This window comes from Herpailurus yagouaroundi, unplaced genomic scaffold (genome assembly GCF_014898765.1).
Source record: "Herpailurus yagouaroundi ecotype Mexico unplaced genomic scaffold, PumYag 67793, whole genome shotgun sequence".
NCBI classification, from domain to species: domain Eukaryota; kingdom Metazoa; phylum Chordata; class Mammalia; order Carnivora; family Felidae; genus Herpailurus; species Herpailurus yagouaroundi.
Window position 1 is genome coordinate 26,467,833 of NW_024420586.1, and position 16,720 is coordinate 26,484,552.

General features: G+C 40.2%; 1 protein-coding gene across 1 annotated transcript in view; it reads right to left on the reverse strand.

Annotated features, from left to right (window-relative positions):
* The window catches only part of DGKK (diacylglycerol kinase kappa), a 173,529-nt gene that overhangs the window by 156,303 nt on the left and 506 nt on the right, over positions 1-16,720 (reverse strand). Inside the window, exon 2 of the mRNA XM_040468943.1 lies at positions 16,193-16,711. Coding sequence (XP_040324877.1) covers positions 16,193-16,711 — 519 coding nt within the window. The remainder of the gene's footprint in view (positions 1-16,192; positions 16,712-16,720) is intronic.

Here is a 16,720-nt window from a genome sequence, read left to right on the forward strand (position 1 = left end):
CACTGGGTGTTGTATGGAAACCAATTTGACAATAAATTTCATATATTAAAAAAAATTAAAAATAAATAAATAAATAAATAAGTAAACAAACAAACTTAAAAAATAAAGTAATCCTTGGTTTAAAAAAACAATAGTTTTTAAAAAAATACACATTCTCTTCTTTCTCCCTTCTTTTATAGTAATTCAGCTTCTAAATTAATATCTTTTCTCTGCCTATTTTCCCTAACAGTATTTGTCTCCATTTGTCTCTCTTCCATTATCTGATTCTATTTATTTCATTTCATTGTTTTCAATCCAGGATCAGGGGAACAGCCCTCTAACTCTTAAGTTCTTGCCTTTCTATAATCACTGTCTTGAGCACAGGGCTTAACAATACCTCTAACTCAAATTATCCAAAACTGAACTCATAATCTTCCTTTAGTTACTATCTAAGCCTGCTCTTGTCCCTGTCTTCTCTATAATTCTAACAACTCCAGACTCGAAAGTTTAGAATCATCTTCTACTCATCTCTCCCCCATCATCCACATCCAACCGATTTCAAACCAAATCTTATCAGCATCTCTTCTATTTCTTCCCATACTGATTGCCTTAGGTCCTCAACATCTCTTGCCTAGACTGATGTCCCATTCTCTAGAGTCTTCCTATCTAATCCATTCTATATATTGGTAGTTTTCTTAAATCTAAACCTAGTCATGGTACTCCCAATCAAAAACCTTCCATGATTCTCCACTGTTTATGGAATAGAACACACATTCCTTCACCTGGCATTCAAGGCCCTCTGCATTTTAGTTCCCACCTAGTTCCTTCAGCCTTTCTTCCTGATTCAATAAAAGTTTCTACCATATCTAGTCTTTGTGGGATTCTTAGAGCATTGCCCTTTCTACCTCTTCCATGCCTATGCTTAGGATATTCCCTCTGCCTTTTGTCTCTTTTTTTCATTTTTGCCTATCAAAGTCCTACCTAATCTTCAGACACATTTGAGATCTCACCTTCAAACAACCTTCCAAGACTGAGTGGCTTGCCGTATCTATTTAGCACAGTTCTTTGTCACTAACAACTCCTTAGAAAGGTTTGATGACTTGAACTCTCATAAGAGCATGTAAACTTTAGGGAACTCATGACCTGTAGGAGTGAGACAGGCTAAAAATAAGTTAAATAGGAAAACTTGGCAAGCAGCCAGAGTCTCCTCCTTTTTATGCTTTAATGTCCAGCAAAGTCTGTATTTGTGTGCGTGCGCACGCGCGCGTGTGTGTGTGTGTGTGTGTGTGTACACCTACTTACCAGGCTGTTCAGCTACTGGAATATATATACTTGGGTATGTTCCTGGGAGTGAATGTACCAGTGTGCATCTATGGATGTATGCCTGCCTATTCCTGTACCCCTGTAAATTCCTTTTTCAAACCCTTGTTGCAGATTTCTGTTTTAAAATGATGTTCAGGTTAAATGTGATGTGGAATAAAATAGGTACTTTTTGAAATTGGTTCTGAGCATATAGGGTACAGGCATCTAGGGAGTTGCTAAGAGGGACATTGTATTTAAATGTAAGGAATTAGTAGCAGGATCAGCCCATAACACACTATTGGGCACATCAGGAAAAGGTACCATTTGCTAAAGGTATTTTACTTCCATTTGTCAGAAAATTGTCATAATATACCAATTTTGTTAGCACAAGGTACTTGGCTGCCATCTTCAGGAAAATTGTTACAATAAATATATATATCTTTATGGCTTACTTTGTGAAACGTGTCCCCTTAGAGATGGCAGCCTCATATACTGTACAGACTGTACAACTTTATGTGCTGATCTTTCCCAGTTGCTATTCTTAAAAAAGATAGAAGTTGTCTATCTTATTTAAGGGAAAAGTTGTTCCTTTTGTTTGGAAAAAAGATAGCTGTTAGAGTTTCCTGTGTCTAAGTAGAGACTCCATATTCTCTTTCCTGATCAAATCATTTTCAAGATCAGGGTGCTGATCTGATTACAGGTATTGGTAAAACAAGTTAAGGCTTTTCCTGTAAGCTATTTTGGAAGAAAATTTGGACTGCTAAGGGGACATCAAAGCTTATTTGTTTCTTCTTAGTCCTCACAAGAAAGGGAGAGCCTTGGAACATTGACACCTAGCTCCAATTTCTAGTTCCAGCTACAGGAGAAATTTGACACCAAGGTAATGAATCAGGAACTTTTCAATTAATGTGAAAAGAATACCATACATAGATTAAATTCTGATTAATAGTTAAGATAGTGAAAAGGGTACCAAATGGTATCTAGCTATGTTTAACCCTTCTCTCCATATACTACACTTAAGAATGATATTTTTTAGTGTTGCTCTACTTGAGTGTTTTAAGGAATTTGCATTTTTAAAATGACTGGCTAAATAACTCATTCTCATTTTCACCAGAATTAACTATGTTTATGACCAAAGACTAATAATTCAAGACCACATGATCAATATAGGGCTGCTCCTAATGAGTAGGGTACCTCTGTATGAGTTAGAAAAAATTACAACCCTCTGGGAGGATATGAGGCAGCCCTGCCTAGTATCACCTACTGGTAATGCACTTGAATAGCTAAGTCCATTTTATTGAGGGGCGACTATATCAAAACTCCTCTGCATACCTGAATACAGAAAGTGATGGCAGCAAATATCATGGCACATATACAAATGATACTAAAATAAGGTAGCATTTGCACATTTTTTATTTTTAATATACGTTTTAGGGATGCCTGGGTGGCTTAGTTGTTTAAGCATCTGACTTGATTTTATTTCGGCTCAGGTCATGATCCTGTGGTTCATGAGTTTGAGCCCCATGTCAGGCTCCATGCTGACAGTATGGGGCATGTTTTGGATTCTCTCTCTCTCTCTCTCTCTCTCTCCCCTCCTCCCCCACTTGCATGCTCGCTCTCTCTCTCAAAAAAATAATAAACTTATGTGTTTTAGATCTAATTTCTCCATGAACCTCTATGATATTTTTATAAAGCAGTTCCACCACAATTTATTGAGTGGCAGGCTGTATGTTGGGCCCTGAGGGTCTTATCCTTATAGCCCTAATCGGATACACAAGCTATTAATCTCAATATTATATGGCAATTGAGAAGCAGATGTTTGTGTAGGGTGCTATGGGAGCACAGAGGAAGGGCACCTAACCTAGATGGGATACCAGTGAAGACTTGCTAGAGGAGATGGCTGAGCTGAGTCAGCAGCACATTATTGGCTTCATTTAAAAGACACAAAAGCTAAGCCATGAAAAGATTAAGCAATTTGCCCCATATTGCACAGCTATGCAGAGTGGAATTATGACTAGAACCAATGCGAAGTAACTCCCAATCTAAGAAAGAGTCCAAACTAGTGAACCCCTGGCTACACAGTACCATTTGGATTTATTTGAGAAATTTTATTTGAAATACTATTTTATTTGAGGAAGTTCCATACTTACATGCCTCACAGATACCTGCCTATGATATTAGAAAAATGCAAGCACACCAAAATAACCCAAACCGCAGCTTTCTAGGACAGTTAATTAGCACCTGTAACACAATCCTGGCAACTTTTAGTTCTTCATTCTGTGGTTGCTGCAGCTTGCTACAGGAATATGTATCACATAAAAATGAGGCATCAGCTCAAACTTCCTTGGATACCAACTTTAAGAGGTCTGAGTAACTCAAATCATTCCCCGAAGTTCTTCAACCAACAAAGGCAGCTAACAAAAGTACTGCTAATTAAATGTATAATTAGGGTTTATTATAACTATCATATATTAGTTTAAAGTCTCATTCACCACTGCTTTGAATTGGTTTTGTCCTGTTTTTATTTGTGCTTAATTGTCCTGTTTTATATGTGTTTAATTTTATAGGCTACTTCATACCCTTTCTGGATGCAGGCAGAGTATAAATTTTAAATAAATAATAACAATAGGTTAAATTTATGTAGACTTGGATCTTTTATGTGCTGCATGTACACTTTATAGTACATTAGGACCCCTTACAAAATCAACCTATATGGTACATTTATGCCTATTTTATAGGACATGGAATAATTTTGCTGTTTTAAATTATTACAGAAGCTTATAGTTATATATTAGCTTTTACTACATATTTTTAATTATATCTACAATTTACTTGGTGTAGTGTCCTTGGCCAAGAACACAATCCCCCATAATAAAAATGTTCCTATAAACAAAGACAATGCATATTATGACAACCCATTTAATGAGGCCTATTGTAACACTTACCTGGGGTCAGGGAAGGGAGGAACTTTCCAGAATGGCCATGTTTCCAGGAGAATATTATTAATTTCTGGAATATTTTAGGCCAAATTTTAAACTGTGACTTGCTTCTTTTTCATATTCAATGTGTTCTTACATCACCAGTGCTTTGCTAAGAAGCCATAATAAACTGGGAATGCAAAATCATTTTCCTCTTAGCTTAAATTTTTAAAAATATTTATTTATTTTTGGGAGACAGAGAGAGTGCAAGCAGGGGAGGGGCAGAGGGAGAGGGAGACACAAAATTGGAAGCAGGCTTCAGGCTCTCAGTACAGAGCCCTACACGGGGCTTGAACCCATGAAGGGTGGGATCATGACCAGCGCTGAAGTCGGACGCCTAACCAACTGAGCCACCCAGGCACCCCTCCTCTTAGCTTAAAATAAATAATTAGAAAGGTACATCAGTTACAAACCCATTTTAGCATAAAAGGAAAGGACTAATGAAATACTTCTTGTATTTATATTAAATATTAGGCTTTCATTTAAAATTTTATTGAGAAAAACATTAAAAAGATTCTATTGCTAAAGAGGTTTTAAACATACTAGGCCAAAAAATAAATAAATAAACATACTAGGACAGCTGATCCCCAACGGCCCTTCTTAGAATTTCCATGGGTCTACAACACTGAAGATAAAAGATTTCACTGGATTTCCATACTGGCTTCTTACTTTTGCTGTACAAAACTCTGTGATATAAAATAGAAAAAAAAATATCATAGAGAAAGCGGACCAGATGCTTACAAAAGTATAGTGTGGGTCAAAGAAAGCCCAAAACAGTAGAAAAAGGGTACTAGATAATGTAATTCTTTTCTTTCACTTTTAGCTTTAGTAGTTTGATTTGGAATTTGGCATACAAAGAAATTGGAAGTTAGTTTTTAAGTATATACCCATCAGCCAATCCTCTGCTTCAGCCATGTTATTTTGCTAGTCAACAGCCCTCCAATGGTTGTATCTCATCATTAGGATAATATACACAGTTTTGTCAGTTTACTTCAAAGTTTTAATAGGACTTTGCCATCCACTTTATTTTCCATATTATTTCAGTCTTTATGATTCTATTAGAATGGCCATTTTTTCCAACTCCAGATACTGTGCAGGGCCTCATTCTTCTGTCTGTAGACCTTGGCCTCACCTGCCCAATTTAGGGATAACCTCACTTCTACTTGATACTGTCAGTGCTTAATTTAATTCTGATTTTCTCTAGGCTTGAGGAGGATATATTGTTCCCACTTACCTCAAACAACTTCTTTATTTTTCCCCTAAATTTCTTCAATAAAAATGAATTTTCTATCATGTAGTCCCCCTCATATATGAATCTAATCCACCCCTGAAAACTTATTGAATAGTGAATTTTGGATAGGGAAAATTTATTTCATTATTCTACATTGAAAAAATAATAATGCATTCCCATTTCATCTTGGAACCCTCAACTAATTTCCCCAAATATCAGTAAAGTACTCTAAAATACCCATGTAACAATCCTCCAAATATGTATCATATTGTAAAACATTTTTTTTAATTGTTAAAAAATTACTTATTTATTTTGAAAGAGATAGGAGAGAGAGAATCACAAGCAGGCTCCACCCTGTCAGCATAGAGACCCATATGGGGCTGGCTCCAACCCACGAACTGCAAGATCACAACCTCAGCGGAAATCAAGAGTAGGATGCTCAACAGACTGAGCCACACCCAGATGCCTCTTGTAAAGCATTTTATATACCAATTACGTGATTATTGAACATTTAGTGAGCTAACTGACAGATATGTCTATGTGTAGTTCAAAATGATGCCTTACTGTACTGGATACAAAACAAACAAAAAACAAACAAACAAACAAAAGCAAGCAAACTTTCAAGCTGCCTGGGAGTGTCTATGTTTTTTTTTTTTTTTTCACCATTAGAAGATGAGATGGAGGAACTCAAAAAATTTAGTGCTGATGAGGGACGATGGAAAGGCAACAAAAGGTTTTTCCAGGAATTTGTAGAAAGACAACTCACCAGTGAAAAGCAATATACTAACAAAACCATCAAGTGAGCCACTAAATGGGTGCTTTGATTCCGCGTGAAACCAAAAAAAATTTTTTTTAAAAATGCCCTGGTGGTCTAGTCAGCAAGTTGAGTAAGTTAAAGCAAAAGAGACCATGGCAATGCCAAAATTATCATTTTAATTGTCTTGACAGTCAAGCAGAGTAAGGTGAAGGAGTGAGAAAGGGACAGCAATATCCAAATTCTGAGTAAGAGAAAAGTTATGTTCCACTGAAGCCTGGCAGGATGGAAACAGTCACAGTAAGCATTAATTGAGGTTAGTGAGAAGGCACAAACTTGTTAATTTTCTGAAATCAATAATCTTGTTTTGTAGCTTGATTTACTTTCCTCTTTGCTGTTTATGCTTAGCTGTTTTAATAAAGGTACATCACATTTTTCTTTTATACTGGAAGGGACACACATGGTGATGTAATAAGCCATGAAATAGTATGTTCAAGGTACATAATAAATGCAAATGACACTTATTGAAGGAAAATTAACAATTAAAGTAAGCAGGGACTACTGTTAGAGGTGGGGTTCAGAGGATGGTGCTGTGATGCTGGAGCTGGATTCAGGAGAGTGGGGGACTCAATTGACAGAGCCCAAGTTAATAAAAACTCTCTTGGTTTCAAGTGTCTCTACTCATAGCCAAAGAGATTAACAATTTTGTACTCAGTGGGTACCTTTCATTTCCTGTCTCAAACTGCAAAATCCCAGGTAGAGACATTAGCTGCAGGAGAGGGCAAATGAATGAACATCCAGGATTCTGGAATTTCTTAGTTGAGCCTGCAAGCAGTGCTTCCATCGCCCTCCTACTCCTGGAGGCAGGGGCAGGCTCATTCCTCATGCCCACTGCCTCTTGTTTCAGAAGAATTCAGCAAAACTCTGGGTTGGAGCATCACGCTTATCTTTCAGAATCCCCTGGTAACATGTGCCATGCCCTGTGCTAGGAGGAAAACAAGAGGGTGGGAATCACTGTCCTCAGGGTCGGAAATCTCTTTTATAAGGCTCTTTAAGGAAAAAGGCTTAACCAACAAATGCCTGAAATGCTTTGGAAGATGAAAATCTCTAAGTGCTACAGAAGAGGCTGAAGACTCTGATCTTACTCAATACCACATTATACTTGCCTGTTAAATTACTGATTCAACCTTGGTTGGATTGTATATGGTTTATTAACTCGCTCAATTTTCTACCACACAGTTGGCTAATGAAAGCTGAATGAATATTCTATCTCCTCATAATTGTTGGTAATGTTCTCACAGGAAAGTATTTCCCTTCTGGGTAAGAGCAACCTGAAAGAGCATGGTTGGTAACTGTGTGTTAAAGAGACAAAGCCATTAGTACATTTTTGCATGTGGTGAAAAGTGACCCAACTGAGTCTTAGAAATTTAAATTTAGATTTTCTTTTTGGGAATTTAACAGTGGGAAGAGGGTGGATTTTGCTTAGGGTCTCCTTCTTCAAGTCCAAATCACAAAAGCTATCAGGACAAATGAAATCTGGATGTCATAGAAAGTGCAGTAAGTAAATGTGAGATCACACTGCCAATTGTATATGCAACATTCGCTAGTGTAGACACAAGGTTTGTCTACATAAAGTGTGTACTTTCATTGCTTTACATTGCAATCACGTCTCTGAACAGTTATGTTTTCAGCTTATGTTTATCAATCAGATCATACAGGTGTTTGACTAGATAAACTTTAAGCTAAAATTAACAATTGTTTCCTAAATACAATGTAGAACAACGCAGCACATGATCTAATAATTAAGTCAGGGAGGTAACAGGTAGGGGGAGGAGGAGAGCCTGAGACACAATTGTACATTTCCCTAAAGTCTTACTACTGTAGACTATAAGATATATAAGCACATATTCAGAGAAAATCAATGGAAAACAACAAAATATTAATTATCTCTTGATACTTCATCTTGAGTGGTGGGGTGCTGCGTAATTTTTATTTACATTTTGGAAGTTTTTTTAAATTTTTAAGTTTATTTATTTATTTTTGAGAGAGAAAGAGAACACAAGCAGGGGAGAAGCAGAGAGAGGGAGAAAGGGAGAGGGCAAGGGAGAGAGAGAAAGAGAGAGAGAGAGAGAGAGAGAGAGAGAGAATCTTAAGCAAGCTCCACCCTGTCAGCACAGAACCTGATGTGTGTGTGTGTGTGTGTATATATATATATATATATATATATATATATATATTTAAATTATTGTCAAGTTAACTAACATACAGTGTATACAGTGTGTTCTTGACTTTGGGAGTGGATCCCCATGATTCATTGCTTACATACAACACCCAGTGCTCATCCAAACAAGTGCCCTCCTCAATGCCCATCACCCAATTTCCTCTCTCCCCCACTCCTTCCTCAGTTTTTTCTCTATAAGAGTCTATTATGGTTTGCCTCCCTCGTAATTCTATTTTCCATGGGCAGAGTTTGCCTTTCTGGAGTGCACAGCCTGACTGGCTGATGGGGAAGGTAACCAGAAATGGGCTGGAGTTGGAGCAGAGGGAAACCAGCTGGGGATTAAACATTTACTACCCTTTGTCTTCAGGTTCTCAATTTAAGGTTCATTGGCATGGTTCTAGAATGATATTACCCTTTCTTTGTATAACTTTCCTAGTCTTTAGAGTGGGGTAGGTGTGGAGAGCACTTTTTCCTAAAAGACAGGCTTTTCTCTCCCCTCTTTTTTCCCCTCTTTCTTTAAAAAATCTCTTTAGGGGAATAAAGTTTAACGATGTTGGTGAGATGATGGCCAACTTGCCTAAGGTTAGGAGAATTTCTTTTCCTCTTACAGTTCTTTTCTGGTTTTGTTTTCCTTGTGGATGTGGAGAGGAATAGGTCTATTGATTTTAGTGAAGTTGAAGGCTTCTTTTATGATGGGTGGATTTTCCTTTTAAAAAATCTCTGGGTAAAAAAGTCCCTTGCTTTTGGTTGGGTTGTGGGAGCACACCTCTTTAGGTTTGGAGGACTTCCATTTTTATAAATCTAAGTTTTGTAGGGAGAAACTATAAGGGCCACTGGTTTCAGTGAGGTTGGGAGCCCTCCTAAAGGGGGTTTCCTTTCTTTCATTTTCTGTGAAATGAGCAATTTATTTGGAAGAAATAAGATTGGGAGCATCTTTCTGTAAAAGACTTCCTTTTTCTTTTATTTCATTAAAAAATACTTGAAGGCTGGAATATAAATAAGTTTCCTGGGTTTGGGTGGGGTTGGGGGCATCTCCCCTTGAATAAGCTTTAGAAAGAGATTTTGTGAGGTTTTCTTTTTTTCTCCTTTTTGTGGGAGGTAGAGTGGGTTGATCATCAGGAATAATACACTTCATGGACAATAAAGAACTGGTGCACCTTTCCTGAGGAAAATTTCTTTCTTTTAAAAATCATCCCTTAATTTATTTTCTTCTGCATCTCATTCCCTCACTCTCTACCCCTTCCTATCCTCCCCCTCGCTCCCTCTCCTTCCACCTCCCCTTTGGTCTCTCCTTTGCTCTCTTTCTTTTTTCTTTTTTTTTTTTTTAATTTTTTACTTATTTAATTTTTTTGGAGAAAAATGTTCAGGGACTTTGGTGGGTTTTGAGGCATTTTTATTCTCTAAAAAGGAGGTTTCTTTTTGAAAATATTTATACTTCCAATTTTTAAATTTCCTATATTAACAATCAAGTTTTGGAGTTTGAATAAATTCAGATCATCCATAAAAGGATTTCCTTTTAATTTTTCTTTTTAAAAAATTTGCATTTTTTTTTCTGTATCTTGACAGAATAGTTCATGTGTCTTTGTGTAGATGGAGCACTTCTCTTTAAGAGGATTTCATTTTCATTTCATTAATATTATCCCCCCCCCCAACATACATGCCTTTCCATTATTGATTTTTCTTTTAAATCTTAAAATTGTATTTGGAGGATAGGTTCATGTGCTTTGGTGATGATGGGGCTTCTCCCCTTGGCAGGGGAAGGATTTATTTCTTTTCTTTTTTTTTTCCTTTTCTGGAAATTAAAAATTCAGGATGTTTGGTATGATCAGGGACTCTGTCCTTTAATATTTCTTTTGTTTGTTAAAATGTTTGTGTGTTTCTGGGATGGAAGGATTGGTTAAGTTTCATCTATGACCTTGATGATTTTGAAAGTATCAACACTTAAAAAGATTTCCTTTTTGTTTGTTTTTCCCAAAGAGAAAAAATTGGGGGGTGAATAAATGTTCTTTTCCTTGTTGAGGTTGGAGGCCCTGCCTTTAAGAGGATCTTCCTTTTAGTTCTTTTTGATAAATGTCTTTTTTTGCTTATGTATTCATTTATTCCTTTGTTTATTTGTGGGAAGATAGTAGGTCCAGTATGTTGCAGCTGGAGGAGTGACCTTCCTTTTACTTAGTTTTTAAAATTGATATATAATTCACATATCACACAATTCACCATTTTCAAGTGTACAAAGTGAGTGTTTTTTAGCATATTCACAGAGTCATGCAATCATCACTGCTATCTAATTTCAGAAGATTTTTATCATCCTTCCAAAGAAACCCTGTACCCTTTAGCCATTACCCACACTTCCCCTCTTCCTCTTACCCCAACCCGCAGGCTACCACTAATCTACTTTCAGTCTCTAAGAATTTGCCTATTCTGGACATTTCATGTAATTGGAAGAAATAACATTAGGGAGATTTGGTGAGACTGGTATACCTCCCCTTTGGGAGATTTATTTTTGCCCCCATAACTTTTGCAAGGGGTTCAGAATGAGACGTGAGGTGGAAATAAAGTTTATAAATTTCATAATTTTTTTAAAGGTTAGAAATACTGTTTACCTTGAGGTGATTTCTCTCTTTTTCTCTTTAATTTTCCTCTTGGGGACATAAGTTTCATGGGTTTTGATGAGAGTGAGGAACACCTCCCTTTAGAATTTCTTTTTTTTTCTTAAAATAATTTTTAGGGGAGGGATAAGTTTCATTATCTGGGGTCACTGTTCCTTTCTTCTTCTTTTTTAATTCGTATATTTGTTTTTCTATTTTTTTTTTAAATTTTTTTTCAACGTTTATTTATTTTTGGGACAGAGAGAGACAGAGCATGAACGGGGGAGGGGCAGAGAGAGAGGGAGACACAGAATCGGAAACAGGCTCCAGGCTCTGAGCCATCAGCCCAGAGCCTGACGCGGGGCTCGAACTCACGGACCGTGAGATCGTGACCTGGCTGAAGTCGGACGCTTAACCGACTGCGCCACCCAGGCGCCCCTGTTTTTCTATTTTGAGAATAAGGTTTATTTGCTTTGGTGAGGGTGGGGCATCTCCCTTTAGGAATGGATGCTTTCTTTTTTTAATCCTTGAAATAATTTTTTTTTTCCGTAGAGGGAATTACAGTCAGCAGTCTTTGGAAAGGTTGGGCACCCTATCCCTAGCAGAATTTCTATTTATTTTCTTTCCAGAAAAAGGTCTTCTTTGGGAATAATAGGTTCAGGGTTTTGTGCCTCTTATCCTTCCTTCTCAGGCTCCTGTTCTAGGGTGGCCCCTGCTGGGAGCATCAGACTGGGAACAGCAATTGCTGCTTTGAACAAATTCCAGGCTGATGGAATGTCAGCTTAAAGATTCTTCTTAGACAAATGAGGCTCTTATGTGTCACAGAAAGCCCTATTTTGGATACTTTCAAAAATCCACATTAGATAAATTAATAATTATACTAGGTGTCAAGTTTTATTTTTCCCTTCTCCCACCCTGCTGCCTTCTTCAGGGAAATAAGAGTTAATGCAGAGGAAAGCATTCTGCAAACTGTAAAGGGCCATACTAGCAGGATTATCTAATCCTTATTATAATATCCCTGAATGGCTTCCTGGCTTCTATGGATTTTCCTCTTTTCCTTGGGAGCACTTTGGGAAATGGATCAGCCTTTCCTTTTGGGCTGCAGATGTGCAGAAGCCCCAGTCAGAGATTTTAATAAACACATAAGAATTGTATTCTCAGGAAAGACCACTGACCAAATATCTCATTATCTTTTCTAGAACATACTGCCGCAAATGCTCAGGAGCTCTCAGAATATATCAAATAAATCAGATAGTTTCATCAAAACCTGGCAAAGAGGAGGGAAAGAGCCTAAAAGGAAAGAAAATAATTTCATCTTGACCTTCAACAGGTTAAACATTCGATCCTACAATCCCAAAGCTGTTTATAGTCATTGCAGATATTCTATTCACTTAGGAAAAAATATATTACCCCTGAAACCCACAACATCATCATTAGTCTGCTGTTGCTGGGACTGCAAGGGATAAGGACACTTTCCAAACATTTTTTTTAATTGTTGGTAATTTGCTTGTTAATTATGGCTCTAACATCCATTCTGAAAAGGGAAAGACTGCATTTCTTTAGAGGCTATATATTCCAGGCTATTTATTTATTTATTTTATATTCCAGGCTATTTAAATAATCATTTACTTCTTACTCTGAAATCAATGAGAATGCATGTTTATTCATTCACAGCAACAGTCTCTACATCTCGCTGGAAATGGAATTGATAGGTTTCAAGCTTCAGTAAATGTTTACTGAGCAAAAATAGGGAGGGCTGAATTGTACTAGGCACTGAGAGGGAAAGAGTATCTACCTTTGAGAAGCTCAGAAATAAGTAAAATGATAAAGTATTTAGGTAAGAATTACCAGATATCCTATAAACAAATGCTTGCTACTTTGGAAGAAAGTGTGTGCAAAGAAATACCAGGAAACTGCTCTGTTATGGTTTGGGGTGTAATGGTAACTGGTAATTGATCTATTAGCACATACCCCTCCCCCCAAAAAAATAAAGGCCACAAAACTGTATTTCTTTTCAGATTTTCATTGATCACCTGTATGATGTGGTTATAATTTCATAGCTAGTTACACCCAATTAATAAAAACATAAGCTATCTTTCTTCAACCACAACTGAGGGGAGAGAAACAAATACAGTACCCTTCATTTAAGCCCCACTCCCCACCCCCCCAAGGAGTCATGACATTGTTAAAGAACCAATTCACACATCCTTACTTACACTTACTGCCACCAGGTGGGAGACTACAGCTCATTTCCTAGAAATCAAAACATTTTAGAAAGGAAGGAAATAGACAGGTTTGGTTCATAAGATTATGTTATCTTGGTATCTATTTGGAAAGACACATGAGCCCCGTTTTCTCAGTCTCTACCTTCATGATTGGCATGGATTTGCAACCAACAGGTTCTGAAACCTGAAAAGAGCAGACTCCAAACTGGAAGATGTTGACTTTTCTTCCTTCCTTCCTTCCTTCCTTCCTTCTTTTTTTTTCTTTTTTCTTTCTTTCTTTCTTTCTTTCTTTCTTTCTTTCTTTCTTCTTTCTTCTTTCTTTCCTTCTGCAATACCAGTCAGCAAAATTATCTGGGAGAAACCTGCAGTCACATTCAAACACTTTGTTTTGCTCATTTCATCCTTTGACTTATCAGGTTAGTTCCATGCTACTGGTACTGACTGTGCCTTGCCAGGTAGGATCTCATTGTATGATAAGAGCTGTATTTTGTTATGATCTCTGAGTGTGTGTGTGTGTGTGTGTGTGTGTGTGTGTGTGTGTGTTTCTGAGAACAACACCTCCTCAGGTAAGATGGCAACCTGTTTGCCTTGAATGTTAAGATGCAAGTCAGCTGGTTGTGGGTGCTATATGCCTGAGGAGGATGCAACAGAGAACAGTCCTATCACTGAAGATCAGATGTTCCCAGCCAGAGAGCAATTGCATAGCAACACCTAGGGGGTTGAAGAGGCTTTGGCTTCCAGGGATCTGAACATATACCCAGATCCTTTGCATCCTTCAAAATCATCTAGAGCCACTGATAGGTTCATCTACATGGCCCTCTTAGCGGATAGTCAGGGTTCTTAACCCAATCCTAAAAGATAAATGACTGGACAAATGACTAACTCTACAGAGGACAAAGTCAAACCTTGGTGGGGGGGGGGTCCTGGTCCCCTGCCAGGGCTACCAAATGCCTATGGGTCAGTCACCCAGCACATCTGAGAGGGCACTGTGTAGAGGAAGCTAACCTGATTCCCTTTACCTTGATCCTCCTTATCTGTCTGGCAACAGACATTTTTCCTGTTAAGCTCGTGGGACATGTTTTCCCCCTGTCACGGGGCTCATCCCTAGAGCTCCTGGCCTCTAGTCAGTCTACCAGAGGCCAAAGAGGCCATATATTTGCTGGACATCCGGTAATTAAGTCCCCAGGTGTTGAGCCAGGTTCCCCAAATCTCACTTAAGAAGGCCATAGGTTAGGTGGTCCCTGCTGGTCTCCCTCCCATCGGCTTCATTGCAAACTCTCCCAAAATGACAAGAGCAAGTCCCAGGTTAGGGTGATGTCCGTGTCTTGCTACACTGCCATTTCCTTTCCTGAGATTGCTGCAGGGAGGAGGAGAGCCACCTCCCTGGAGAGAGCCGGGTTGTTGGATTTAAAACAACAACAACAACAACTTGTCTTAGTCTCCTACAGTCTTATTTTATCTATTTTTAAGCCTCTGCACTTTTTTTTCACCCTGTGAAACTTTTCGCTTTAGGCTTCCTCTTATTCAATCATTTATCATTGCAGTTATTTTGCAAACTCAAGCCTTCCTACTCATAATTCAGGAAGCAACCAACGGTCCCATTTCCATTTCGTGATGCCAAGTTCTGCCCCCTTCCCCTACATTCTACAAGTGTGCGCTCCACAGCAGAAGGATTCCAGAGTCGTGTCCCTACGCCCTGCTAGGCAGCAGGATGGACGGGTATTGTTGGTGTGGTATGTTTTATGTTTCTGCATTTTGTTTCGTGGTTTTTTTTTCCTGCAGCGGAAGCTAAATCAAGGTGTATCTATACGTTATCATGATATTCACAGTCTCATGGAACGAAGTTTAGGGGAAAGGAAGAGTAGGGGGAGTACAGAGAAAGCAAGAAAGACAAACAGATTCCTGCCAAAGAGCCAACGGGGTTTCGGGGGTCCAAGGAGAACACAGAAAACCTTCCTCCTCCCCCCACCACCGCGGGTGCGCGAGGATCCTCCACTCTTCTTCTCCAGGCTAAGTGCAACGTTTAGGAAGGCATCTCTGAAGACTGGAAGAGATGAGGATTTCCATTCACACGCTCTCAAATACCAAGTCCTATTTTGGTGTCTCTAAGCCGGGACTCCTGTACCATTCAACTGGCCCCAGTGCGGGATACCAGTCGCCTGCTTGTGACGCGGCCCATCACCATATCACCTAGCTGCCTGGAAATCCTGCAGACAGATGGAATGGTGGCTTCGACACACGCATGCTCTCCCCCTCCTCCCCAGTGAACCCTGCCCTTCCCCTGCAGTGCGCGTGGGCGCCGCCCATCCCCTCATCCCCACCCGGAGTACCAGCTTCCAGCAGCCAACAGAGGCGCAGGGCACCTCCTTGGAGCACCGCCAGTTGCGCCCCCACTAATGACCCCCTCCCCAGTGTCAGGGAGGTGGCCAAGCTGACGACTGCGGCTCCGAAGCTTGGGCCTCTGCGGTAGTGACCGCGGCTAAGAGGTGTGCCCCCCCCCCCCCCCACTCCGCCATCCCCACCACTCAGTCCCATCGCTGTGTACCCAGGGCCAGCCCGAAATACTTCTCTAGGTCTCTTGCGCTCCCCGGGGACGTCTTCCTCCTCTTTTTCAAGATATAGGCGCTCACTGCACTGCCACTTCTCCGCATGGGGAAAACTGCTCCGACTCCCAATCCGTGCAATCACCCCTGTTTTTAGCCCCAGCGAGCCCACTCTCACTTCCACATGTTGCTGCCCGCCTCCCAACCATTTCCCACTGCCCCTCGATCCCCCACCTCTGCATCTCTCCGCGCATCTTTGCCAGTCAGTGGCAGCAGCCAAATGGGATGCTTCGGGTACAGAGTCCCACAAGCTCGGTAGCCTTTCGGCCTCATTTTACTTCTTTTCCCCCCGCCCCAGGGGGTCTTTTTCTTACCTTGATACTGGAGAACAGCACTGGCGTTCGGGGCGATGATGTCTTTGGACCCTTCTCTGGAGCTACCACCGGACACTGCAATAGACGTGGTGCTGGGCTCGGCTCCGGACGGGACTCTGGAGCCGGCTCAGGGCAGGACTCTGTGGCTGGTTCTGGGGCTGGTTCTGGGGCCGGCTCAGGGGCCGGTTCTGTGGCTGGTACTGGGGCCGGCTCAGAGGCCGGTTCTGTGGCTGGTTCTGTGGCTGGTTCTGGGGCTGGTTCCGGAGCCCGCTCGGGGGCCGGTTCCGTGGCTGGTTCTAAGATCGGTTCCGTATCGAGTTCTGAGGCTGGTTCTGGAGCTGGCTTGGGGGCCGGTTCTGTATCTGGTTCTGGGACCGTTTCAGTGTGGAGTTCTGGGGCTGGTTCTGGGGTCGCTCTCGGACAGGGCTCCGGAACAGGCTCTGGACAGAACTGCGGTACCGGTTCCGGTGAAAGCGCGTGGAGCACCGGAGGAGCCCGCGGCGGCGGCGGCGGCGGCGGCTGCGGTGG